This window comes from Salvelinus fontinalis, chromosome 29 (genome assembly GCF_029448725.1).
Source record: "Salvelinus fontinalis isolate EN_2023a chromosome 29, ASM2944872v1, whole genome shotgun sequence".
Lineage (NCBI taxonomy): Eukaryota > Metazoa > Chordata > Actinopteri > Salmoniformes > Salmonidae > Salvelinus > Salvelinus fontinalis.
Genome location: NC_074693.1, coordinates 11,686,995 through 11,713,829, shown reverse-complemented (window position 1 = coordinate 11,713,829; position 26,835 = coordinate 11,686,995). Strand labels below are relative to the sequence as shown.

Sequence of the window (26,835 nt, the reverse complement as noted above, 5' to 3'; positions counted from 1 at the left end):
TAACTACAAACAGAGAGAGAGAGGAGAGTTAGTGTAACTACAAACAGAGAGAGAGAGGAGAGTTAGTGTAACTACAAACAGAGAGAGAGAGGAGAGTTAGTGTAACTACAAACAGAGAGAGAGAGGAGAGTTAGTGTAACTACAAACAGAGAGAGAGAGGAGAGTTAGTGTAACTACAAACAAAGAGAGAGAGGAGAGTTAGTGTAACTACAAACAGAGAGAGAGAGGAGAGTTAGTGTAACTACAAACAGAGAGAAAGAGGAGAGTTAGTGTAACTACAAACAGAGAGAGAGAGGAGAGTTAGTGTAACTACAAACAGAGAGAGAGAGGAGAGTTAGTGTAACTACAAACAGAGAGAGAGAGGAGAGTTAGTGAAACTACAAACAGATAGAGAGAGGAGAGAGGTAGTGTAACTACAAACAGAGAGAGAGAGAGGACAGTTAGTGTAACTACAAACAGAGAGAGAGGAGAGTTAGTGAAACTACAAACAGAGAGAGAGGAGAGTTAGTGAAACTACAAACAGAGAGAGAGGAGAGTTAGTGAAACTACAAACAGAGAGAGGAGAGAGGTAGTGTAACTACAAACAGAGAGAGGAGAGAGGTAGTGTAACTACAAACAGAGAGAGAGGAGAGTTAGTGAAACTACAAACAGAGAGAGAGGAGAGTTAGTAAAACTACAAACAGATAGAGAGAGGAGAGAGGTAGTGTAACTACAAACAGAGAGAGAGAGAGGACAGTTAGTGTAACTACAAACAGAGAGAGAGGAGAGTTAGTGAAACTACAAACAGAGAGAGAGGAGAGTTAGTGAAACTAAAAACAGAGAGAAAGAGGAGAGTTAGTGAAACTACAAACAGAGAGAGAGGAGAGTTAGTGTAACTACAAACAGAGAGAGAGAGGAGAGTTAGTGAAACTACAAACAGAGAGAGAGAGGAGAGTTAGTGTAACTACAAACAGAGAGAGAGAGGAGAGTTAGTGTAACTACAAAAAGAGAGAGAGAGGAGAGTTAGTGAAACTACAAACAGATAGAGAGAGGAGAGTTAGTGTAACTACAAACAGAGAGAGAGAGGAGAGGTAGTGTAACTACAAACAGAGAGAGAGGAGAGTTAGTGTAACTACAAACAGAGAGAGAGAGGAGAGTTAGTGTAACTACAAACAGATAGAGAGGAGAGTTAGTGTAACTACAAACAGAGAGAAAGAGGAGAGTTAGTGTAACTACAAACAGAGAGAGAGAGGAGAGTTAGTGAAACTACAAACAGATAGAGAGGAGAGTTAGTGTAACTACAAACAGATAGAGAGGAGAGTTAGTGTAACTACAAACAGAGAGAGAGAGGAGAGTTAGTGAAACTACAAACAGATAGAGAGGAGAGTTAGTGTAACTACAAACAGAGAGAGAGAGGAGAGTTAGTGAAACTACAAACAGAGAGAGAGAGGAGAGTTAGTGAAACTACAAACAGATAGAGAGAGGAGAGAGGTAGTGTAACTACAAACAGATAGAGAGAGAGGACAGTTAGTGTAACTACAAACAGATAGAGAGGAGAGTTAGTGTAACTACAAACAGAGAGAGAGAGGAGAGTTAGTGAAACTACAAACAGATAGAGAGGAGAGTTAGTGTAACTACAAACAGAGAGAGAGAGGAGAGTTAGTGAAACTACAAACAGATAGAGAGAGGAGAGAGGTAGTGTAACTACAAACAGAGAGAGAGAGAGGACAGTTAGTGTAACTACAAACAGAGAGAGAGGAGAGTTAGTGAAAGTACAAACAGAGAGAGGAGAGAGGTAGTGTAACTACAAACAGAGAGAGGAGAGAGGTAGTGTAACTACAAACAGAGAGAGAGGAGAGTTAGTGAAACTACAAACAGAGAGAGAGGAGAGTTAGTGAAACTACAAACAAAGAGAGAGGAGAGTTAGTGTAACTACAAACAGAGAGAGAGGAGAGTTAGTGTAACTACAAACAAAGAGAGAGGAGAGTTGGTGTAACTACAAACAGAGAGAGAGGAGAGTTAGTGAAACTACAAACAAAGAGAGAGGAGAGTTAGTGTAACTACAAACAGAGAGAGAGGAGAGTTAGTGTAACTACAAACAGAGAGAGAGGAGAGTTAGTGTAACTACAAACAGAGAGAGAGAGGAGAGTTAGTGTAACTACAAACAGAGAGAGAGAGGAGAGTTAGTGTAACTACAAACAGAGAGAGGAGAGTTAGTGTAACTACAAACAGAGAGAGGAGAGTTAGTGTAACTACAAACAGAGAGAGAGAGGAGAGTTAGTGTAACTACAAACAGAGAGAGAGGAGAGTTAGTGTAACTACAAACAGAGAGAGAGAGGAGAGTTAGTGTAACTACAAACAGAGAGAGAGAGGAGAGTTAGTGTAACTACAAACAGAGAGAAAGAGGAGAGTTAGTGTAACTACAAACAGAGAGAGAGAGGAGAGTTAGTGTAACTACAAACAGAGAGAGAGAGGAGAGTTAGTGTAACTACAAACAGAGAGAGAGAGGAGAGTTAGTGAAACTACAAACAGATAGAGAGAGGAGAGAGGTAGTGTAACTACAAACAGAGAGAGAGAGAGAGTACAGTTAGTGTAACTACAAACAGAGAGAGAGGAGAGTTAGTGAAACTACAAACAGAGAGAGAGGAGAGTTAGTGAAACTACAAACAGAGAGAAAGAGGAGAGTTAGTGTAACTACAAACAGAGAGAGAGAGGAGAGTTAGTGTAACTACAAACAGAGAGAGAGAGGAGAGTTAGTGTAACTACAAACAGAGAGAGAGAGGAGAGTTAGTGAAACTACAAACAGAGAGAGAGAGGAGAGTTAGTGTAACTACAAACAGAGAGAGAGAGGAGAGTTAGTGTAACTACAAACAGAGAGAGAGAGGAGAGTTAGTGTAACTACAAACAGAGAGAGAGAGGAGAGTTAGTGTAACTACAAACAGAGAGAGAGAGGAGAGTTAGTGTAACTACAAACAGAGAGAGAGAGGAGAGTTAGTGTAACTACAAACAAAGAGAGAGAGGAGAGTTAGTGTAACTACAAACAGAGAGAGAGAGGAGAGTTAGTGTAACTACAAACAGAGAGAGAGAGGAGAGTTAGTGTAACTACAAACAGAGAGAGAGAGGAGAGTTAGTGTAACTACAAACAGAGAGAGAGAGGAGAGTTAGTGTAACTACAAACAGAGAGAGAGAGGAGAGTTAGTGAAACTACAAACAGATAGAGAGAGGAGAGAGGTAGTGTAACTACAAACAGAGAGAGAGAGAGGACAGTTAGTGTAACTACAAACAGAGAGAGAGGAGAGTTAGTGAAACTACAAACAGAGAGAGGAGAGAGGTAGTGTAACTACAAACAGAGAGAGAGAGGAGAGTTAGTGTAACTACAAACAGAGAGAGAGAGGAGAGTTAGTGAAACTACAAACAGAGAGAGAGGGGAGAGTTAGTGTAACTACAAACAGAGAGAGAGAGGAGAGTTAGTGTAACTACAAACAGAGAGAGAGGAGAGTTAGTGTAACTACAAACAGAGAGAGAGGAGAGAGGTAGTGTAACTACAAACAGATAGAGAGAGGAGAGAGGTAGTGTAACTACAAACAGAGAGAGAGAGAGGACAGTTAGTGTAACTACAAACAGAGAGAGAGGAGAGTTAGTGAAACTACAAACAGAGAGAGAGGAGAGTTAGTGAAACTACAAACAGAGAGAGAGGAGAGTTAGTGAAACTACAAACAGAGAGAGGAGAGAGGTAGTGTAACTACAAACAGAGAGAGGAGAGAGGTAGTGTAACTACAAACAGAGAGAGAGGAGAGTTAGTGAAACTACAAACAGAGAGAGAGGAGAGTTAGTGAAACTACAAACAGAGAGAGAGGAGAGTTAGTGAAACTACAAACAGAGAGAGGAGAGAGGTAGTGTAACTACAAACAGAGAGAGATGAGAGTTAGTGAAACTACAAACAGAGAGAGGAGAGAGGTAGTGTAACTACAAACAGAGAGAGAGGAGAGTTAGTGAAACTACAAACAAAGAGAGAGGAGAGTTAGTGTAACTACAAACAGAGAGAGAGGAGAGTTAGTGTAACTACAAACAGAGAGAGAGGAGAGTTAGTGTAACTACAAACAGAGAGAGAGGAGAGTTAGTGAAACTACAAACAAAGAGAGAGGAGAGTTAGTGTAACTACAAACAGAGAGAGAGGAGAGTTAGTGAAACTACAAACAGAGAGAGAGAGAGGAGAGTTAGTGTAACTACAAACAGAGAGAGAGAGGAGAGTTAGTGTAACTACAAACAGAGAGAGAGAGAGGAGAGTTAGTGTAACCACAAACAGAGAGAGAGAGGAGAGTTAGTGTAACTACAAACAGAGAGAGAGAGAGGAGAGTTAGTGTAACTACAAACAGAGAGAGAGAGGAGAGTTAGTGTAACTACAAACAGAGAGAGAGAGGAGAGTTAGTGTAACTACAAACAGAGAAAGAGAGGAGAGTTAGTGTAACTACAAACAGAGAGAGAGAGGAGAGTTAGTGTAACTACAAACAGAGAGAGAGAGGAGAGTTAGTGTAACTACAAACAGAGAGAGAGAGGAGAGTTAGTGTAACTACAAACAGAGAGAGAGAGGAGAGTTAGTGTAACTACAAACAGAGAGAGAGAGGAGAGTTAGTGTAACTACAAACAGAGAGAGAGAGGAGAGTTAGTGTAACTACAAACAGAGAGAGTGAGGAGAGTTAGTGTAACTACAAACAGAGAGAGAGAGGAGAGTTAGTGTAACTACAAACAGAGAGATAGGGGAGAGTTAGTGTAACTACAAACAGAGAGATAGGGGAGAGTTAGTGTAACTACAAACATATAGAGAGAGGAGAGTTAGTGTAACTACAAACAGAGAGAGAGAGGAGAGTTAGTGTAACTACAAACAGAGAGAGAGGAGAGTTAGTGAAACTACAAACGGAGAGAGAGAGAAGAGTTAGTGTAACTACAAACAGAGAGAGAGAGGAGAGTTAGTGTAACTACAAACAGAGAGAGAGAGGAGAGTTAGTGTAACTACAAACAGATAGAGAGAGGAGAGTTAGTGAAACTACAAACAGAGAGAGAGGAGAGAGGTAGTGTAACTACAAACAGAGAGAGAGAGAGAGGACAGTTATTGAAACTACAAACAGAGAGAGGAGAGAGGTAGTGTAACTACAAACAGAGAGAGAGGAGAGTTAGTAAAACTACAAACAGAGAGAGGAGAGAGGTAGTGTAACTACAAACAGAGAGAGAGAGGGGAGTTAGTGAAACTACAAACAGAGAGAGGAGAGAGATAGTGTAACTACAAACAGAGAGAGAGGAGAGTTAGTGAAACTACAAACAGAGAGAGAGGAGAGTTAGTGTAACTACAAACAGAGAGAGAGGAGAGTTAGTGAAACTACAAACAGAGAGAGAGGAGAGTTAGTGAAACTACAAACAGAGAGAGGAGAGAGATAGTGTAACTACAAACAGAGAGAGAGGAGAGTTAGTGAAACTACAAACAGAGAGAGAGGAGAGTTAGTGAAACTACAAACAGAGAGAGAGGAGAGAGTTAGTGAAACTACAAACAGAGAGAGAGGAGAGTTAGTGTAACTACAAACAGAGAGAGAGGAGCGTTAGTGAAACTACAAACAGAGAGAGAGAGGAGAGTTAGTGTAACTACAAACAGAGAGAGAGAGGAGAGTTAGTGTAACTACAAACAGATAGAGAGAGGAGAGTTAGTCAAACTACAAACAGAGAGAGAGGAGAGAGGTAGTGTAACTACAAACAGAGAGAGAGAGAGGACAGTTAGTGTAACTACAAACAGAGAGAGAGGAGAGTTAGTGAAACTACAAACAGAGAGAGAGGAGAGTTAGTGAAACTACAAACAGAGAGAGAGGAGAGTTAGTGAAACTACAAACAGAGAGAGGAGAGAGGTAGTGTAACTACAAACAGAGAGAGGAGAGAGGTAGTGTAACTACAAACAGAGAGAGAGGAGAGTTAGTGAAACTACAAACAGAGAGAGAGGAGAGTTAGTGAAACTACAAACAGAGAGAGAGGAGAGTTAGTGAAACTACAAACAGAGAGAGGAGAGAGGTAGTGTAACTACAAACAGAGAGAGATGAGAGTTAGTGAAACTACAAACAGAGAGAGAGAGGAGAGTTAGTGAAACTACAAACAGAGAGAGAGAGGAGAGTTAGTGTAACTACAAACAGAGAGAGAGAGGAGAGTTAGTGTAACTACAAACAGAGAGAAAGAGGAGAGTTAGTGTAACTACAAACAGAGAGAGAGAGGAGAGTTAGTGTAACTACAAACAGAGAGAGAGAGGAGAGTTAGTGTAACTACAAACAGAGAGAGAGAGGAGAGTTAGTGTAACTACAAACAGATAGAGAGAGGAGAGAGGTAGTGTAACTACAAACAGAGAGAGAGAGAGGACAGTTAGTGTAACTACAAACAGAGAGAGAGGAGAGTTAGTGAAACTACAAACAGAGAGAGAGGAGAGTTAGTGAAACTACAAACAGAGAGAGAGGAGAGTTAGTGAAACTACAAACAGAGAGAGGAGAGAGGTAGTGTAACTACAAACAGAGAGAGGAGAGAGGTAGTGTAACTACAAACAGAGAGAGAGGAGAGTTAGTGAAACTACAAACAGAGAGAGAGGAGAGTTAGTGAAACTACAAACAGAGAGAGAGGAGAGTTAGTGAAACTACAAACAGAGAGAGGAGAGAGGTAGTGTAACTACAAACAGAGAGAGATGAGAGTTAGTGAAACTACAAACAGAGAGAGGAGAGAGGTAGTGTAACTACAAACAGAGAGAGAGGAGAGTTAGTGAAACTACAAACAAAGAGAGAGGAGAGTTAGTGTAACTACAAACAGAGAGAGAGGAGAGTTAGTGTAACTACAAACAGAGAGAGAGGAGAGTTAGTGTAACTACAAACAGAGAGAGAGGAGAGTTAGTGAAACTACAAACAAAGAGAGAGGAGAGTTAGTGTAACTACAAACAGAGAGAGAGGAGAGTTAGTGAAACTACAAACAGAGAGAGAGAGAGGAGAGTTAGTGTAACTACAAACAGAGAGAGAGAGGAGAGTTAGTGTAACTACAAACAGAGAGAGAGAGGAGAGTTAGTGTAACTACAAACAGAGAGAGAGAGGAGAGTTAGTGTAACTACAAACAGAGAGAGAGAGGAGAGTTAGTGTAACTACAAACAGAGAGAGAGAGGAGAGTTAGTGTAACTACAAACAGAGAGAGAGAGGAGAGTTAGTGTAACTACAAACAGAGAGAGAGAGGAGAGTTAGTGTAACTACAAACAGAGAGAGAGAGGAGAGTTAGTGTAACTACAAACAGAGAGAGTGAGGAGAGTTAGTGTAACTACAAACAGAGAGAGAGAGGAGAGTTAGTGTAACTACAAACAGAGAGATAGGGGAGAGTTAGTGTAACTACAAACAGAGAGATAGGGGAGAGTTAGTGTAACTACAAACATATAGAGAGAGGAGAGTTAGTGTAACTACAAACAGAGAGAGAGAGGAGAGTTAGTGTAACTACAAACAGAGAGAGAGGAGAGTTAGTGAAACTACAAACGGAGAGAGAGAGAAGAGTTAGTGTAACTACAAACAGAGAGAGAGAGGAGAGTTAGTGTAACTACAAACAGAGAGAGAGAGGAGAGTTAGTGTAACTACAAACAGATAGAGAGAGGAGAGTTAGTGAAACTACAAACAGAGAGAGAGGAGAGAGGTAGTGTAACTACAAACAGAGAGAGAGAGAGAGGACAGTTATTGAAACTACAAACAGAGAGAGGAGAGAGGTAGTGTAACTACAAACAGAGAGAGAGGAGAGTTAGTAAAACTACAAACAGAGAGAGGAGAGAGGTAGTGTAACTACAAACAGAGAGAGAGAGGGGAGTTAGTGAAACTACAAACAGAGAGAGGAGAGAGATAGTGTAACTACAAACAGAGAGAGAGGAGAGTTAGTGAAACTACAAACAGAGAGAGAGGAGAGTTAGTGTAACTACAAACAGAGAGAGAGGAGAGTTAGTGAAACTACAAACAGAGAGAGAGGAGAGTTAGTGAAACTACAAACAGAGAGAGGAGAGAGATAGTGTAACTACAAACAGAGAGAGAGGAGAGTTAGTGAAACTACAAACAGAGAGAGAGGAGAGTTAGTGAAACTACAAACAGAGAGAGAGGAGAGAGTTAGTGAAACTACAAACAGAGAGAGAGGAGAGTTAGTGTAACTACAAACAGAGAGAGAGGAGCGTTAGTGAAACTACAAACAGAGAGAGAGAGGAGAGTTAGTGTAACTACAAACAGAGAGAGAGGAGAGTTAGTGTAACTACAAACAGATAGAGAGAGGAGAGTTAGTCAAACTACAAACAGAGAGAGAGGAGAGAGGTAGTGTAACTACAAACAGAGAGAGAGAGAGGACAGTTAGTGTAACTACAAACAGAGAGAGAGGAGAGTTAGTGAAACTACAAACAGAGAGAGAGGAGAGTTAGTGAAACTACAAACAGAGAGAGAGGAGAGTTAGTGAAACTACAAACAGAGAGAGGAGAGAGGTAGTGTAACTACAAACAGAGAGAGGAGAGAGGTAGTGTAACTACAAACAGAGAGAGAGGAGAGTTAGTGAAACTACAAACAGAGAGAGAGGAGAGTTAGTGAAACTACAAACAGAGAGAGAGGAGAGTTAGTGAAACTACAAACAGAGAGAGGAGAGAGGTAGTGTAACTACAAACAGAGAGAGATGAGAGTTAGTGAAACTACAAACAGAGAGAGAGAGGAGAGTTAGTGAAACTACAAACAGAGAGAGAGAGGAGAGTTAGTGTAACTACAAACAGAGAGAGAGAGGAGAGTTAGTGTAACTACAAACAGAGAGAAAGAGGAGAGTTAGTGTAACTACAAACAGAGAGAGAGAGGAGAGTTAGTGTAACTACAAACAGAGAGAGAGAGGAGAGTTAGTGTAACTACAAACAGAGAGAGAGAGGAGAGTTAGTGTAACTACAAACAGATAGAGAGAGGAGAGAGGTAGTGTAACTACAAACAGAGAGAGAGAGAGGACAGTTAGTGTAACTACAAACAGAGAGAGAGGAGAGTTAGTGAAACTACAAACAGAGAGAGAGGAGAGTTAGTGAAACTACAAACAGAGAGAGAGGAGAGTTAGTGAAACTACAAACAGAGAGAGGAGAGAGGTAGTGTAACTACAAACAGAGAGAGGAGAGAGGTAGTGTAACTACAAACAGAGAGAGAGGAGAGTTAGTGAAACTACAAACAGAGAGAGAGGAGAGTTAGTGAAACTACAAACAGAGAGAGAGGAGAGTTAGTGAAACTACAAACAGAGAGAGGAGAGAGGTAGTGTAACTACAAACAGAGAGAGATGAGAGTTAGTGAAACTACAAACAGAGAGAGGAGAGAGGTAGTGTAACTACAAACAGAGAGAGAGGAGAGTTAGTGAAACTACAAACAAAGAGAGAGGAGAGTTAGTGTAACTACAAACAGAGAGAGAGGAGAGTTAGTGTAACTACAAACAGAGAGAGAGGAGAGTTAGTGTAACTACAAACAGAGAGAGAGGAGAGTTAGTGAAACTACAAACAAAGAGAGAGGAGAGTTAGTGTAACTACAAACAGAGAGAGAGGAGAGTTAGTGAAACTACAAACAGAGAGAGAGAGAGGAGAGTTAGTGTAACTACAAACAGAGAGAGAGAGGAGAGTTAGTGTAACTACAAACAGAGAGAGAGAGAGGAGAGTTAGTGTAACCACAAACAGAGAGAGAGAGGAGAGTTAGTGTAACTACAAACAGAGAGAGAGAGAGGAGAGTTAGTGTAACTACAAACAGAGAGAGAGAGGAGAGTTAGTGTAACTACAAACAGAGAGAGAGAGGAGAGTTAGTGTAACTACAAACAGAGAAAGAGAGGAGAGTTAGTGTAACTACAAACAGAGAGAGAGAGGAGAGTTAGTGTAACTACAAACAGAGAGAGAGAGGAGAGTTAGTGTAACTACAAACAGAGAGAGAGAGGAGAGTTAGTGTAACTACAAACAGAGAGAGAGAGGAGAGTTAGTGTAACTACAAACAGAGAGAGAGAGGAGAGTTAGTGTAACTACAAACAGAGAGAGAGAGGAGAGTTAGTGTAACTACAAACAGAGAGAGTGAGGAGAGTTAGTGTAACTACAAACAGAGAGAGAGAGGAGAGTTAGTGTAACTACAAACAGAGAGATAGGGGAGAGTTAGTGTAACTACAAACAGAGAGATAGGGGAGAGTTAGTGTAACTACAAACAGATAGAGAGAGGAGAGTTAGTGTAACTACAAACAGAGAGAGAGAGGAGAGTTAGTGTAACTACAAACAGAGAGAGAGGAGAGTTAGTGAAACTACAAACAGAGAGAGAGAGAAGAGTTAGTGTAACTACAAACAGAGAGAGAGAGGAGAGTTAGTGTAACTACAAACAGAGAGAGAGAGGAGAGTTAGTGTAACTACAAACAGATAGAGAGAGGAGAGTTAGTGAAACTACAAACAGAGAGAGAGGAGAGAGGTAGTGTAACTACAAACAGAGAGAGAGAGAGAGGACAGTTAGTGAAACTACAAACAGAGAGAGGAGAGAGGTAGTGTAACTACAAACAGAGAGAGAGGAGAGTTAGTAAAACTACAAACAGAGAGAGGAGAGAGGTAGTGTAACTACAAACAGAGAGAGAGAGGAGAGTTAGTGAAACTACAAACAGAGAGAGGAGAGAGATAGTGTAACTACAAACAGAGAGAGAGGAGAGTTAGTGAAACTACAAACAGAGAGAGAGGAGAGTTAGTGTAACTACAAACAGAGAGAGAGGAGAGTTAGTGAAACTACAAACAGAGAGAGAGGAGAGTTAGTGAAACTACAAACAGAGAGAGGAGAGAGATAGTGTAACTACAAACAGAGAGAGAGGAGAGTTAGTGAAACTACAAACAGAGAGAGAGGAGAGTTAGTGAAACTACAAACAGAGAGAGAGGAGAGAGTTAGTGAAACTACAAACAGAGAGAGAGGAGAGTTAGTGTAACTACAAACAGAGAGAGAGGAGAGTTAGTGAAACTACAAACAGAGAGAGAGAGGAGAGTTAGTGTAACTACAAACAGAGAGAGAGAGGAGAGTTAGTGTAACTACAAACAGATAGAGAGAGGAGAGTTAGTCAAACTACAAACAGAGAGAGAGGAGAGAGGTAGTGTAACTACAAACAGAGAGAGAGAGAGGACAGTTAGTGTAACTACAAACAGAGAGAGAGGAGAGTTAGTGAAACTACAAACAGAGAGAGAGGAGAGTTAGTGAAACTACAAACAGAGAGAGAGGAGAGTTAGTGAAACTACAAACAGAGAGAGGAGAGAGGTAGTGTAACTACAAACAGAGAGAGGAGAGAGGTAGTGTAACTACAAACAGAGAGAGAGGAGAGTTAGTGAAACTACAAACAGAGAGAGAGGAGAGTTAGTGAAACTACAAACAGAGAGAGAGGAGAGTTAGTGAAACTACAAACAGAGAGAGGAGAGAGGTAGTGTAACTACAAACAGAGAGAGATGAGAGTTAGTGAAACTACAAACAGAGAGAGGAGAGAGGTAGTGTAACTACAAACAGAGAGAGAGGAGAGTTAGTGAAACTACAAACAAAGAGAGAGGAGAGTTAGTGTAACTACAAACAGAGAGAGAGGAGAGTTAGTGTAACTACAAACAGAGAGAGAGAGAGGAGAGTTAGTGTAACTACAAACAGAGAGAGAGAGAGGAGAGTTAGTGTAACCACAAACAGAGAGAGAGAGGAGAGTTAGTGTAACTACAAACAGAGAGAGTGAGGAGAGTTAGTGTAACTACAAACAGAGAGAGAGAGGAGAGTTAGTGTAACTACAAACAGAGAGATAGGGGAGAGTTAGTGTAACTACAAACAGAGAGATAGGGGAGAGTTAGTGTAACTACAAACAGATAGAGAGAGGAGAGTTAGTGTAACTACAAACAGAGAGAGAGAGGAGAGTTAGTGTAACTACAAACAGAGAGAGAGGAGAGTTAGTGAAACTACAAACAGAGAGAGAGAGAAGAGTTAGTGTAACTACAAACAGAGAGAGAGAGGAGAGTTAGTGTAACTACAAACAGAGAGAGAGAGGAGAGTTAGTGTAACTACAAACAGATAGAGAGAGGAGAGTTAGTGAAACTACAAACAGAGAGAGAGGAGAGAGGTAGTGTAACTACAAACAGAGAGAGAGAGAGAGGACAGTTAGTGAAACTACAAACAGAGAGAGGAGAGAGGTAGTGTAACTACAAACAGAGAGAGAGGAGAGTTAGTAAAACTACAAACAGAGAGAGGAGAGAGGTAGTGTAACTACAAACAGAGAGAGAGAGGAGAGTTAGTGAAACTACAAACAGAGAGAGGAGAGAGATAGTGTAACTACAAACAGAGAGAGAGGAGAGTTAGTGAAACTACAAACAGAGAGAGAGGAGAGTTAGTGTAACTACAAACAGAGAGAGAGGAGAGTTAGTGTAACTACAAACAGAGAGAGAGGAGAGTTAGTGAAACTACAAACAGAGAGAGGAGAGAGATAGTGTAACTACAAACAGAGAGAGAGGAGAGTTAGTGAAACTACAAACAGAGAGAGAGGAGAGTTAGTGAAACTACAAACAGAGAGAGAGGAGAGAGTTAGTGAAACTACAAACAGAGAGAGAGGAGAGTTAGTGTAACTACAAACAGAGAGAGAGGAGAGTTAGTGAAACTACAAACAGAGAGAGAGAGGAGAGTTAGTGTAACTACAAACAGAGAGAGAGAGGAGAGTTAGTGTAACTACAAACAGATAGAGAGAGGAGAGTTAGTCAAACTACAAACAGAGAGAGAGGAGAGAGGTAGTGTAACTACAAACAGAGAGAGAGAGAGGACAGTTAGTGTAACTACAAACAGAGAGAGAGGAGAGTTAGTGAAACTACAAACAGAGAGAGAGGAGAGTTAGTGAAACTACAAACAGAGAGAGAGGAGAGTTAGTGAAACTACAAACAGAGAGAGGAGAGAGGTAGTGTAACTACAAACAGAGAGAGGAGAGAGGTAGTGTAACTACAAACAGAGAGAGAGGAGAGTTAGTGAAACTACAAACAGAGAGAGAGGAGAGTTAGTGAAACTACAAACAGAGAGAGAGGAGAGTTAGTGAAACTACAAACAGAGAGAGGAGAGAGGTAGTGTAACTACAAACAGAGAGAGATGAGAGTTAGTGAAACTACAAACAGAGAGAGGAGAGAGGTAGTGTAACTACAAACAGAGAGAGAGGAGAGTTAGTGAAACTACAAACAAAGAGAGAGGAGAGTTAGTGTAACTACAAACAGAGAGAGAGGAGAGTTAGTGTAACTACAAACAGAGAGAGAGAGAGGAGAGTTAGTGTAACTACAAACAGAGAGAGAGAGGAGAGTTAGTGTAACCACAAACAGAGAGAGAGAGGAGAGTTAGTGTAACTACAAACAGAGAGAGAGAGGAGAGTTAGTGTAACTACAAACAGAGAGAGAGAGGAGAGTTAGTGTAACTACAAACAGAGAGAGAGAGGAGAGTTAGTGAAACTACAAACAGAGAGAGAGGAGAGTTAGTGAAACTACAAACAGAGAGAGGAGAGAGATAGTGTAACTACAAACAGAGAGAGAGGAGAGTTAGTGAAACTACAAACAGAGAGAGCGGAGAGTTAGTGAAACTACAAACAGAGAGAGAGGAGAGAGTTAGTGAAACTACAAACAGAGAGAGAGGAGAGTTAGTGTAACTACAAACAGAGAGAGAGGAGAGTTAGTGAAACTACAAACAGAGAGAGAGAGGAGAGTTAGTGTAACTACAAACAGAGAGAGAGAGGAGAGTTAGTGTAACTACAAACAGATAGAGAGAGGAGAGTTAGTCAAACTACAAACAGAGAGAGAGGAGAGAGGTAGTGTAACTACAAACAGAGAGAGAGAGAGGACAGTTAGTGTAACTACAAACAGAGAGAGAGGAGAGTTAGTGAAACTACAAACAGAGAGGAGAGTTAGTGAAACTACAAACAGAGAGAGAGGAGAGTTAGTGAAACTACAAACAGAGAGAGGAGAGAGGTAGTGTAACTACAAACAGAGAGAGGAGAGAGGTAGTGTAACTACAAACAGAGAGAGAGGAGAGTTAGTGAAACTACAAACAGAGAGAGAGGAGAGTTAGTGAAACTACAAACAGAGAGAGAGGAGAGTTAGTGAAACTACAAACAGAGAGAGGAGAGAGGTAGTGTAACTACAAACAGAGAGAGATGAGAGTTAGTGAAACTACAAACAGAGAGAGGAGAGAGGTAGTGTAACTACAAACAGAGAGAGAGGAGAGTTAGTGAAACTACAAACAAAGAGAGAGGAGAGTTAGTGTAACTACAAACAGAGAGAGAGGAGAGTTAGTGTAACTACAAACAGAGAGAGAGAGAGGAGAGTTAGTGTAACTACAAACAGAGAGAGAGAGAGGAGAGTTAGTGTAACCACAAACAGAGAGAGAGAGGAGAGTTAGTGTAACTACAAACAGAGAGAGAGAGGAGAGTTAGTGTAACTACAAACAGAGAGAGAGAGGAGAGTTAGTGTAACTACAAACAGAGAGAGAGAGAGGAGAGTTAGTGTAACTACAAACAGAGAGAGAGAGGAGAGTTAGTGTAACTACAAACAGAGAAAGAGAGGAGAGTTAGTGTAACTACAAACAGAGAGAGAGAGGAGAGTTAGTGTAACTACAAACAGAGAGATAGGGGAGAGTTAGTGTAACTACAAACAGAGAGAGAGAGGAGAGTTAGTGTAACTACAAACAGAGAGAGAGAGGAGAGTTAGTGTAACTACAAACAGAGAGAGAGAGGAGAGTTAGTGTAACTACAAACAGAGAGAGAGGAGAGTTAGTGAAACTACAAACAGAGAGAGAGAGAAGAGTTAGTGTAACTACAAACAGAGAGAGAGAGGAGAGTTAGTGTAACTACAAACAGAGAGAGAGAGGAGAGTTAGTGTAACTACAAACAGATAGAGAGAGGAGAGTTAGTGAAACTACAAACAGAGAGAGAGGAGAGAGGTAGTGTAACTACAAACAGAGAGAGAGAGAGAGGACAGTTAGTGAAACTACAAACAGAGAGAGGAGAGAGGTAGTGTAACTACAAACAGAGAGAGAGGAGAGTTAGTAAAACTACAAACAGAGAGAGGAGAGAGGTAGTGTAACTACAAACAGAGAGAGAGAGGAGAGTTAGTGTAACTACAAACAGAGAGAGTGAGGAGAGTTAGTGAAACTACAAACAGAGAGAGGAGAGAGATAGTGTAACTACAAACAGAGAGAGAGGAGAGTTAGTGAAACTACAAACAGAGAAAGAGGAGAGTTAGTGTAACTACAAACAGAGAGAGAGGAGAGTTAGTGAAACTACAAACAGAGAGAGAGGAGAGTTAGTGAAACTACAAACAGAGAGAGGAGAGAGATAGTGTAACTACAAACAGAGAGAGAGGAGAGTTAGTGAAACTACAAACAGAGAGAGAGGAGAGTTAGTAAAACTACAAACAGAGAGAGAGGAGAGAGTTAGTGTAACTACAAACAGAGAGAGGAGAGTTAGTGTAACTACAAACAGAGAGAGAGGAGAGTTAGTGAAACTACAAACAGAGAGAGAGAGGAGAGTTAGTGTAACTACAAACAGAGAGAGAGAGGAGAGTTAGTGTAACTACAAACAGATAGAGAGAGGAGAGTTAGTCAAACTACAAACAGAGAGAGAGGAGAGAGGTAGTGTAACTACAAACAGAGAGAGAGAGAGAGGACAGTTAGTGAAACTACAAACAGAGAGAGGAGAGAGGTAGTGTAACTACAAACAGAGAGAGAGGAGAGTTAGTAAAACTACAAACAGAGAGAGGAGAGAGATAGTGTAACTACAAACAGAGAGAGAGGAGAGTTAGTGAAACTACAAACAGAGAGAGGAGAGAGATAGTGTAACTACAAACAGAGAGAGAGGAGAGTTAGTGAAACTACAAACAGAGAGAGAGGAGAGTTAGTGTAACTACAAACAGAGAGAGAGGAGAGTTAGTGAAACTACCAACAGAGAGAGAGGAGAGTTAGTGAAACTACAAACAGAGAGAGGAGAGAGTTAGTGTAACTACAAACAGAGAGAGGAGAGAGGTAGTGTAACTACAAACAGAGAGAGAAGAGGAGAGTTAGTGTAACTACAAACAGAGAGACAGAGAAGAGTTAGTGTAACTACAAACAGAGAGAGAGGAGAGTTAGTGAAACTACAAACAGAGAGAGAGAGGAGAGTTAGTGTAACTACAAACAGAGAGAGAGGAGAGTTAGTGTAACTACAAACAGAGAGAGAGAGGAGAGTTAGTGTAACTACAAACAGAGAGAGAAGAGGAGAGTTAGTGTAACTACAAACAGAGAGAGAGGAGAGTTAGTGAAACTACAAACAGAGAGAGAGGAGAGTTAGTGAAACTACAAACAGAGAGAGAGGAGAGAGTTAGTGAAACTACAAACAGAGAGAGAGGAGAGTTAGTGTAACTACAAACAGAGAGAGAGGAGAGTTAGTGAAACTACAAACAGAGAGAGAGAGGAGAGTTAGTGTAACTACAAACAGAGAGAGAGGAGAGTTAGTGTAACTACAAACAGATAGAGAGAGGAGAGTTAGTCAAACTACAAACAGAGAGAGAGGAGAGAGGTAGTGTAACTACAAACAGAGAGAGAGAGAGGACAGTTAGTGTAACTACAAACAGAGAGAGAGGAGAGTTAGTGAAACTACAAACAGAGAGAGAGGAGAGTTAGTGAAACTACAAACAGAGAGAGAGGAGAGTTAGTGAAACTACAAACAGAGAGAGGAGAGAGGTAGTGTAACTACAAACAGAGAGAGGAGAGAGGTAGTGTAACTACAAACAGAGAGAGAGGAGAGTTAGTGAAACTACAAACAGAGAGAGAGGAGAGTTAGTGAAACTACAAACAGAGAGAGAGGAGAGTTAGTGAAACTACAAACAGAGAGAGGAGAGAGGTAGTGTAACTACAAACAGAGAGAGATGAGAGTTAGTGAAACTACAAACAGAGAGAGGAGAGAGGTAGTGTAACTACAAACAGAGAGAGAGGAGAGTTAGTGAAACTACAAACAAAGAGAGAGGAGAGTTAGTGTAACTACAAACAGAGAGAGAGGAGAGTTAGTGTAACTACAAACAGAGAGAGAGAGAGGAGAGTTAGTGTAACTACAAACAGAGAGAGAGAGAGGAGAGTTAGTGTAACTACAAACAGAGAGAGAGAGGAGAGTTAGTGTAACTACAAACAGAGAAAGAGAGGAGAGTTAGTGTAACTACAAACAGAGAGAGAGAGGAGAGTTAGTGTAACTACAAACAGAGAGATAGGGGAGAGTTAGTGTAACTACAAACAGAGAGAGAGAGGAGAGTTAGTGTAACTACAAACAGAGAGAGAGAGGAGAGTTAGTGTAACTACAAACAGAGAGAGAGAGGAGAGTTAGTGTAACTACAAACAGAGAGAGAGGAGAGTTAGTGAAACTACAAACAGAGAGAGAGAGAAGAGTTAGTGTAACTACAAACAGAGAGAGAGAGGAGAGTTAGTGTAACTACAAACAGAGAGAGAGAGGAGAGTTAGTGTAACTACAAACAGATAGAGAGAGGAGAGTTAGTGAAACTACAAACAGAGAGAGAGGAGAGAGGTAGTGTAACTACAAACAGAGAGAGAGAGAGAGGACAGTTAGTGAAACTACAAACAGAGAGAGGAGAGAGGTAGTGTAACTACAAACAGAGAGAGAGAGGAGAGTTAGTGAAACTACAAACAGAGAGAGGAGAGAGATAGTGTAACTACAAACAGAGAGAGAGAGGAGAGTTAGTGTAACTACAAACAGAGAGAGAGGAGAGTTAGTAAAACTACAAACAGAGAGAGGAGAGAGGTAGTGTAACTACAAACAGAGAGAGAGAGGAGAGTTAGTGAAACTACAAACAGAGAGAGGAGAGAGATAGTGTAACTACAAACAGAGAGAGAGGAGAGTTAGTGAAACTACAAACAGAGAAAGAGGAGAGTTAGTGTAACTACAAACAGAGAGAGAGGAGAGTTAGTGAAACTACAAACAGAGAGAGAGGAGAGTTAGTGAAACTACAAACAGAGAGAGAGGAGAGAGTTAGTGAAACTACAAACAGAGAGAGAGGAGAGTTAGTGTAACTACAAACAGAGAGAGAGGAGAGTTAGTGAAACTACAAACAGAGAGAGAGAGGAGAGTTAGTGTAACTACAAACAGAGAGAGAGAGGAGAGTTAGTGTAACTACAAACAGATAGAGAGAGGAGAGTTAGTCAAACTACAAACAGAGAGAGAGGAGAGAGGTAGTGTAACTACAAACAGAGAGAGAGAGAGGACAGTTAGTGTAACTACAAACAGAGAGAGAGAGAGAGGACAGTTAGTGAAACTACAAACAGAGAGAGGAGAGAGGTAGTGTAACTACAAACAGAGAGAGAGGAGAGTTAGTAAAACTACAAACAGAGAGAGGAGAGAGGTAGTGTAACTACAAACAGAGAGAGAGGAGAGTTAGTGAAACTACAAACAGAGAGAGAGGAGAGTTAGTGTAACTACAAACAGAGAGAGAGGAGAGTTAGTGAAACTACCAACAGAGAGAGAGGAGAGTTAGTGAAACTACAAACAGAGAGAGGAGAGAGTTAGTGTAACTACAAACAGAGAGAGGAGAGAGGTAGTGTAACTACAAACAGAGAGAGAAGAGGAGAGTTAGTGTAACTACAAACAGAGAGAGAGAGGAGAGTTAGTGTAACTACAAACAGAGAGAGAGGAGAGTTAGTGAAACTACAAACAGAGAGAGAGAGGAGAGTTAGTGTAACTACAAACAGAGAGAGAGGAGAGTTAGTGTAACTACAAACAGAGAGAGAGAGGAGAGTTAGTGTAACTACAAACAGAGAGAGAAGAGGAGAGTTAGTGTAACTACAAACAGAGAGAGAGGAGAGTTAGATACAAACAGAGAGAGGAGAGTTAGATACAAACAGAGACAGGAGAGTTAGATACACACAGAAACAGAAACCATAACACACTAAGACACTACAAGTGTCAGTTCAGTTCTGGATTTAGAGTAACTGCAAGATGAGGGTGGTTAGGAGAGCCACTCCACCCACACACACACCACAGCTTGCTGGTAAACTGGCTCCTGGTCTGGTAACTCACCATCTGAGTAGTAGAGAGGACAGCACCACCGAGACAGAGGACAGGGCCATGGCAGCAGAACCCATCCATGGCTGGAGAACCAGACCAAGAGGCATGCACACACCAGCAGCGACAGGGATCCCCAGCAGGTTATAGACCAGAGCAAACCCAAAGTTGATCCTGATTCTCTTGACGGTCTTCTTGGAAAGGTCAATACTCCTCACCACATCCAGCAGGTCATTCTGTGGACAGTGGAGAGAGAGGTAGAGAGAGTGATGGGGGTAGAGAGACAGTGGAAAAGAGAGAGAGAGAGTGTGATGGGGGAGAAAGAGAGATGGGGAGAGAGAGGGAGAGAGAGAAACAGAGATGGGGAGGGAAAGAAAGAAAGAGAAAGAGAGAGATGGTGAGATGAAAAAAAACGTAGTATATGATAGAGTGAGCTTTACCATTACTATAACATCTTGCAATTCATAAAAACAAATTTTGGAGGCGGACAGAGGACAGGGAGGCAGACAAAGGACAGGGAGGCAGACAAAGGACAGGGAGGCAGACAAAGGACAGGGAGGCAGACAGACACATTAACATGTAGAGACTAGCAGACAAACTCAGAAAAAAAAGAAACGTCCTTTTTTCAGGACCCTGTCTTTCAAAGATCATTTGTAAAAATCCAAATAACTTCACAGATCTTCATTGTAAAGGGTTTAAACACTGTTGCCCATGCTTGTTCAATGAACCATAAACAATTAATTAACATGTACCTGTGGAACGGTCGTTAAGACACTAACAGCTTACAGATGGTAGGCAATTAAGGTCACAGTTATGAAAACTTAGGACACTAAAGAGGCCTTTCTTCTGACTCTGAAAAACACCAAAAGAAAGATGCCCAGGGTCCCTGCTCATCTGCGTGAACGTGCCTTAGGCATGCTGCAGGAGGCATGAGGACTGCAGATGTGGCCAGGGCAATAAATTGCAATGTCAATACTGTGAGACGCCAAAGACAGCGCTACAGGGAGACAGGACGTACAGCTGATCGTCCTCACAGTGGCAGACTGCGTGTAACAACACCTGCACAGGATCGGTACATCCGAACATCACACCTTCGGGACAGGGACAGGATGGCAACAACAACTGCCCGAGTTACACCAGGAACGGACAATCCCTCCATCAGTGCTCAGACTGTCCGCAATAGGCTGAGAGAGGCTGGACTGAGGGCTTGTCGGCTTGTTGTAAGGCAGGTCCTCACCAAACATCACCGGCAACAACGTCGCCTATGGGCACAAACCCACCATCGCTGGACCAGACAGGACTGGCAAAAAGTGTTCTTCTCTGACGAGTCACGGTTTAGTCTCACCAGGGGTGATGGTCGGATTCGTGTTTATTGTCGAAGGAATGAGCGTTACACCGAGGCCTGTACTCTGGAGCGGGATCGATTTGGAGGTGGAGGGTCCGTCATGGTCTGGGGCGGTGTGTCACAGCATCATCGGACTGAGCTTGTTGTCATTCCAGGCAATCTCAACATTGTGCGTTACAGGGAAGACATCCTCCTCCCTCATGTGGTACCCTTCCTGCAGGCTCATCCTGACATGACCCTGCAGCATGACAATGCCACCAGCCATACTGCTCATTCTGTGCGGGATTTCATGCAAGACAGGAATGTCAGTGTTCTGCCATGGCCAGCGACGAGCCGGGTCTCAATCCCAATGAGAATGTCTGGGACGTGTTGGATCGGAGGGTGAGGGCTAGGGCCATTCCCCCCCAGAAATGTCTGGGAACTTGCAGGTGCCTTTGTGGTGGGGTAACATCTCAAAGCAATAACTGGCAAATCTGGTGCAGTCCATGAGGAGGAGATGCACTGCAGTACTTAATGCAGCTGGTGGCCACACCAGATACTGACTGTTACTTTTGATTTTGACCCTCCCTTTTGTTCAGGGACACATTATTCCATTTCTGTTAGTCACATGTCTGTGGAACTTGTTCAGTTTATGTCTCAATTGTTGAATCTTGTTATGTTCATAAAAATATTTACACATGTTAAGTTAAGTTTGCTAAAAATAAACGCAGTTGACAGTGAGAGGACGTTTCTTTTTTTGCTGAGTTTATTAACACAGAGATGAATCATAACACCTTGACACGTAGAGATGAATCAGACACATTGACACGTAGAGATGAAACAGACATGTTGACACGTAGAGATGAATCAGACACGTAGAGATGAAACAGACACGTTGACACGTAGAGATGAATCAGACACGTAGAGATGAATCAGACACGTAGAGATGAATCAGACACGTAGAGATGAATCAGACACGTAGAGATGAATCAGACACGTTGACACGTAGAGATGAATCAGACACGTAGAGATGAATCAGACACGTAGAGATGAATCAGACACGTTGACACGTAGAGATGAATCAGACATGTTGACACGTAGAGATGAATCAGACACGTTGACACGTAGAGATGAATCAGACACGTAGAGATGAAACAGACATGTTGACACGTAGAGATGAATCAGACACGTAGAGATGAATCAGACATGTTGACACGTAGAGATGAATCAGACACGTAGAGATGAATCAGACACGTTGACACGTAGAGATGAATCAGACACGTAGAGATGAATCAGACACGTTGACACGTAGAGATGAATCAGACATGTTGACACGTAGAGATGAATCAGACACGTTGACACGTAGAGATGAATCAGACATGTTGACACGTAGAGATGAATCAGACACGTTGACACGTAGAGATGAATCAGACACGTAGAGATGAAACAGACATGTTGACACGTAGAGATGAATCAGACATGTTGACACGTAGAGATGAATCAGACACGTAGAGATGAATCAGACACGTTGACACGTAGAGATGAATCAGACACGTAGAGATGAATCAGACATGTTGACACGTAGAGATGAATCATAACACGTTGACACGTAGAGATGAATCAGACACGTAGACACGTAGAGATGAAACAGACACGTAGAGATGAATCAGACACGTAGAGATGAATCAGACACGTTGACACGTAGAGATGAATCATAACACGTAGAGATGAAACAGACACGTAGAGATGAATCAGACACGTTGACACGTAGAGATGAATCAGACACGTAAAGATGAATCAGACACGTTGACACGTAGAGATGAATCATAACACGTTGACACGTAGAGATGAATCAGACACGTAGAGATGAATCAGACACGTAGAGATGAATCAGACACGTTGACACGTAGAGATGAATCAGACACGTAGAGATGAATCAGACACGTTGACACGTAGAGATGAATCAGACACGTTGACACGTAGAGATGAATCAGACACGTTGACACGTAGAGATGTAGAGATGAATCAGACACGTAGAGATGAATCAGACACGTTGACACGTAGAGATGAATCAGACACGTTGACACGTAGAGATGAATCAGACACGTTGACACGTAGAGATGTAGAGATGAATCAGACACGTAGAGATGAATCAGACACGTTGACACGTAGAGATGAATCAGACACGTAGAGATGAATCAGACACGTTGACATGTAGAGATGTAGAGATGAATCAGACATGTTGACACGTAGAGATGAAACAGACACGTAGAGATGAATCAGACACGTAGAGATGAATCAGACATGTTGACATGTTGACACGTAGAGATGAATCAGACATGTTGACACGTAGAGATGAATCAGACACGTTGACACGTAGAGATGAATCAGACACGTAGAGATGAAACAGACATGTTGACACGTAGAGATGAATCAGACACGTAGAGATGAATCAGACATGTTGACACGTAGAGATGAATCAGACACGTAGAGATGAATCAGACACGTTGACACGTAGAGATGAATCAGACACGTAGAGATGAATCAGACATGTTGACACGTAGAGATGAATCATAACACGTTGACACGTAGAGATGAATCAGACACGTAGACACGTAGAGATGAAACAGACACGTAGAGATGAATCAGACACATAGAGATGAATCAGACACGTTGACACGTAGAGATGAATCATAACACGTAGAGATGAAACAGACACGTAGAGATGAATCAGACACGTTGACACGTAGAGATGAATCAGACACGTAAAGATGAATCAGACACGTTGACACGTAGAGATGAATCATAACACGTTGACACGTAGAGATGAATCAGACACGTAGAGATGAATCAGACACGTAGAGATGAATCAGACACGTTGACACGTAGAGATGAATCAGACACGTAGAGATGAATCAGACACGTTGACACGTAGAGATGAATCAGACACGTTGACACGTAGAGATGAATCAGACACGTTGACACGTAGAGATGTAGAGATGAATCAGACACGTAGAGATGAATCAGACACGTTGACACGTAGAGATGAATCAGACACGTTGACACGTAGAGATGAATCAGACACGTTGACACGTAGAGATGTAGAGATGAATCAGACACGTAGAGATGAATCAGACACGTTGACACGTAGAGATGAATCAGACACGTAGAGATGAATCAGACACGTTGACATGTAGAGATGTAGAGATGAATCAGACATGTTGACACGTAGAGATGAAACAGACACGTAGAGATGAATCAGACACGTAGAGATGAATCAGACATGTTGACATGTTGACACGTAGAGATGAATCAGACATGTTGACACGTAGAGATGAATCAGACACGTTGACACGTAGAGATGAATCAGACACGTTGACACGTAGAGATGAATCAGACATGTTGACACGTAGAGATGAAACAGACATGTTAACACGTAGGGATGAAACAGACATGTTAACACGTAGGGATGAAACAGACATCTCTACGTGAGACTAGTCAAGGGACTAGTCAAGGACCATATCACCTCCACCCTACCTGACACCCTAGACCCACTCCAATTTGCTTACCGACCCAATAGGTCCACAGACGACGCAATCGCAACCACACTGCCCTAACTCATCTGGACAAGAGGAATACCTATGTGAGAATGCTGTTCATCGACTACAGCTCAGCATTTAACACCATAGTACCCTCCAAACTCGTCATCAAGCTCGAGACCCTGGGTCTCGACCTCGCCCTGTGCAACTGGGTCCTGGACTTCCTGACGGGCCGCCCCCAGGTGGTGAGGGTAGGTAACAACATCTCCACCCCGCTGATCCTCAACACTGGGGCCCTACAAGGGTGCGTTCTGAGCCCTATCCTGTACTCCCTGTTCACCCACGACTGCGTGGCCATGCACACCTCCAACTCAATCTTCAAGTTTGCGGACGACACTACAGTGGTAGGCTTGATTACCAACAACGACGAGACGGCCTACAGGGAGGAGGTGAGGGCCCTCGGAGTGTGGTGTCAGGAAAATAACCTCAAACTCAACGTCAACAAAACAAAGGAGATGATTGTGGACTTCAGGAAACAGCAGAGGGAGCACCCCCCCTATCCACATCGACGGGACAGTAGTGGAGAAGGTGGAAAGTTTTAAGTTACTCGGTGTACACATCACGGACAAACTGAATTGGTCCACCCACACAGACAGCGTTGTGAAGAAGGCACAGCAGCGCCTCTTCAACCTCAGGAGGCTGAAGAAATTCAGCTTGTCACCAAAAGCACTCAAACTTCTACAGATGCACAATCGAGAGCATCCTGTCGGGCTGTATCACCGCCTGGTACGGCAACTGCTCCGCCCACAACCGTAAGGCTCTCCAGAGGGTAGTGAGGTCTGCACAACGCATCACTGGGGGCAAACTACCTTCCCTCCAGGACACCTACACCACCCGATGTCACAGGAAGGCCATAAAGATCATCAAGGACAACAACCACCCGAGCCACTGCCCGTTTACCCCGCTATCATCCCTAAGGCGAGGTCAGTACAGGTGCATCAAAGCAGGGACCGAGAGACTGAAAAACAACTTTTTTATTCACCGGACATTTGAGAAATGTACCTGACCCTGATTAAGGCGTCCACCCACGGTGCTCAGAATAGGTAACCTGATTAGGGCGTCCACCCACGGTGCTCAGAATAGGTAACCTGATTAGGGCGTCCACCCACGGTGCTCAGAATAGGTAACCTGATTTGGGCGTCCACCCACGGTGCTCAGAATAGGTAACCTGATTAGGGCGTCCACCCACGGTGCTCAGAATAGGTAACCTGATTAGGGCGTCCACCCACGGTGCTCAGAATAAGTAATCTGATTAGGGCGTCCACCCACGGTGCTCAGAATGACAGAAATCACATTTACATTATGGTAATTCATTTTAACAGAACAATTTGAGGATTGTATTTGAGGATGCAACAGGATGCGTTCCTTCTTACTGAATTCCAACAGGATGCGTTCCTTCTTACTGAATTCCAACAGGATGCGTTCCTTCTTACTGAATTCCAACAGGATGCATTCCTTCTTACTGAATTCCAACAGGATGCGTTCCTTCTTACTGAATTCTAACAGGATGCGTTCCTTCTTACTGAATTCCAACAGGATGCGTTTCTTCTTACTGAATTCCAACAGGATGCGTTCCTTCTTACCGAATTCCAACAGGATGCGTTCCTTCTCACCGAATTCTAACAGGATGTGTTCCTTCTTACCGAATTCCAGCAGGATGCGTTCCTTCTTACTGAATTCCAACAGGATGCGTTCCTTCTTACTGAATTCCAACAGGATGCGTTCCTTCTTACTGAATTCCAACAGGATGCGTTCCTTCTTACTGAATTCCAACAGGATGCGTTCCTTCTTACTGAATTCCAACAGGATGCGTTCCTTCTTACTGAATTCTAACAGGATGCGTTCCTTCTTACTGAATTCTAACAGGATGCATCCCTTCTTACTGAATTCCAACAGGATGCGTTCCTTCTTACTGAATTCCAACAGGATGCGTTCCTTCTTACTGAATTCCAACAGGATGCGTTTCTTCTTACTGAATTCCAACAGGATGCGTTTCTTCTTACTGAATTCCAACAGGATGTGTTCCTTCTTACTGAATTCTAACAGGATGCGTTCCTTCTTACTGAATTCCAACAGGATGCGTTCCTTCTTACTGAATTCCAACAGGATGCGATCCTTCTTACTGAATTCCAACAGGATGTGTTCCTTCTTACGGGATTCTAACAGGATGCGTTCCTTCTTACGGAATTCTAACAGGATGCGTTCCTTCTTACTGATTTCCAACAGGATGCGTTCCTTCTTACAGATTTCCAACAGGATGGGTTCCTTCTTACTGAATTCCAACAGGATGCGTTCCTTCTTACTGAATTTCAACAGGATGCGTTCCTTCTTACTGAATTCCAACAGGATGCGTTCCTTCTTACTGATTTCCAACAGGATGCGTTCCTTCTTACTGATTTCCAACAGGATGCGTTCCTTCTTACTGATTTCCAACAGGATGAGTTCCTTCTTACTGATTTCCAACAGGATGAGTTCCTTCTTACTGAATTCCAACAGGATGCGTTCCTTCTTACTGAATTCTAACAGGATGCGTTCCTTCTTACTGAATTCCAACAGGATGCGTTCCTTCTTACTGAATTCTAACAGGATGCGTTCCTTCTTACTGAATTCCAACAGGATGCGTTCCTTCTTACTGAATTCCAACAGGATGCGTTCCTTCTTACTGAATTCCAACAGGATGCGTTTCTTCTTACTGAATTCCAACAGGATGCGTTCCTTCTTACTGAATTCTAACAGGATGCGTTCCTTCTTACTGAATTCCAACAGGATGCGTTCCTTCTTACTGAATTCCAACAGGATGCGTTCCTTCTTACTGAATTCCAACAGGATGCGTTTCTTCTTACTGAATTCCAACAGGATGCGTTCCTTCTT

The 26,835-nt window shown here is 42.4% G+C and overlaps 1 protein-coding gene across 1 annotated transcript in view; it reads right to left on the bottom strand.

Moving 5' to 3' along the window:
* LOC129827213 (copper-transporting ATPase 1-like) overlaps positions 1–26,835 on the bottom strand; it is a 140,481-nt gene that overhangs the window by 75,952 nt on the left and 37,694 nt on the right. The window contains 1 exon segment of the mRNA XM_055887950.1: positions 19,057–19,277. Coding sequence (XP_055743925.1) covers positions 19,057–19,277 — 221 coding nt within the window.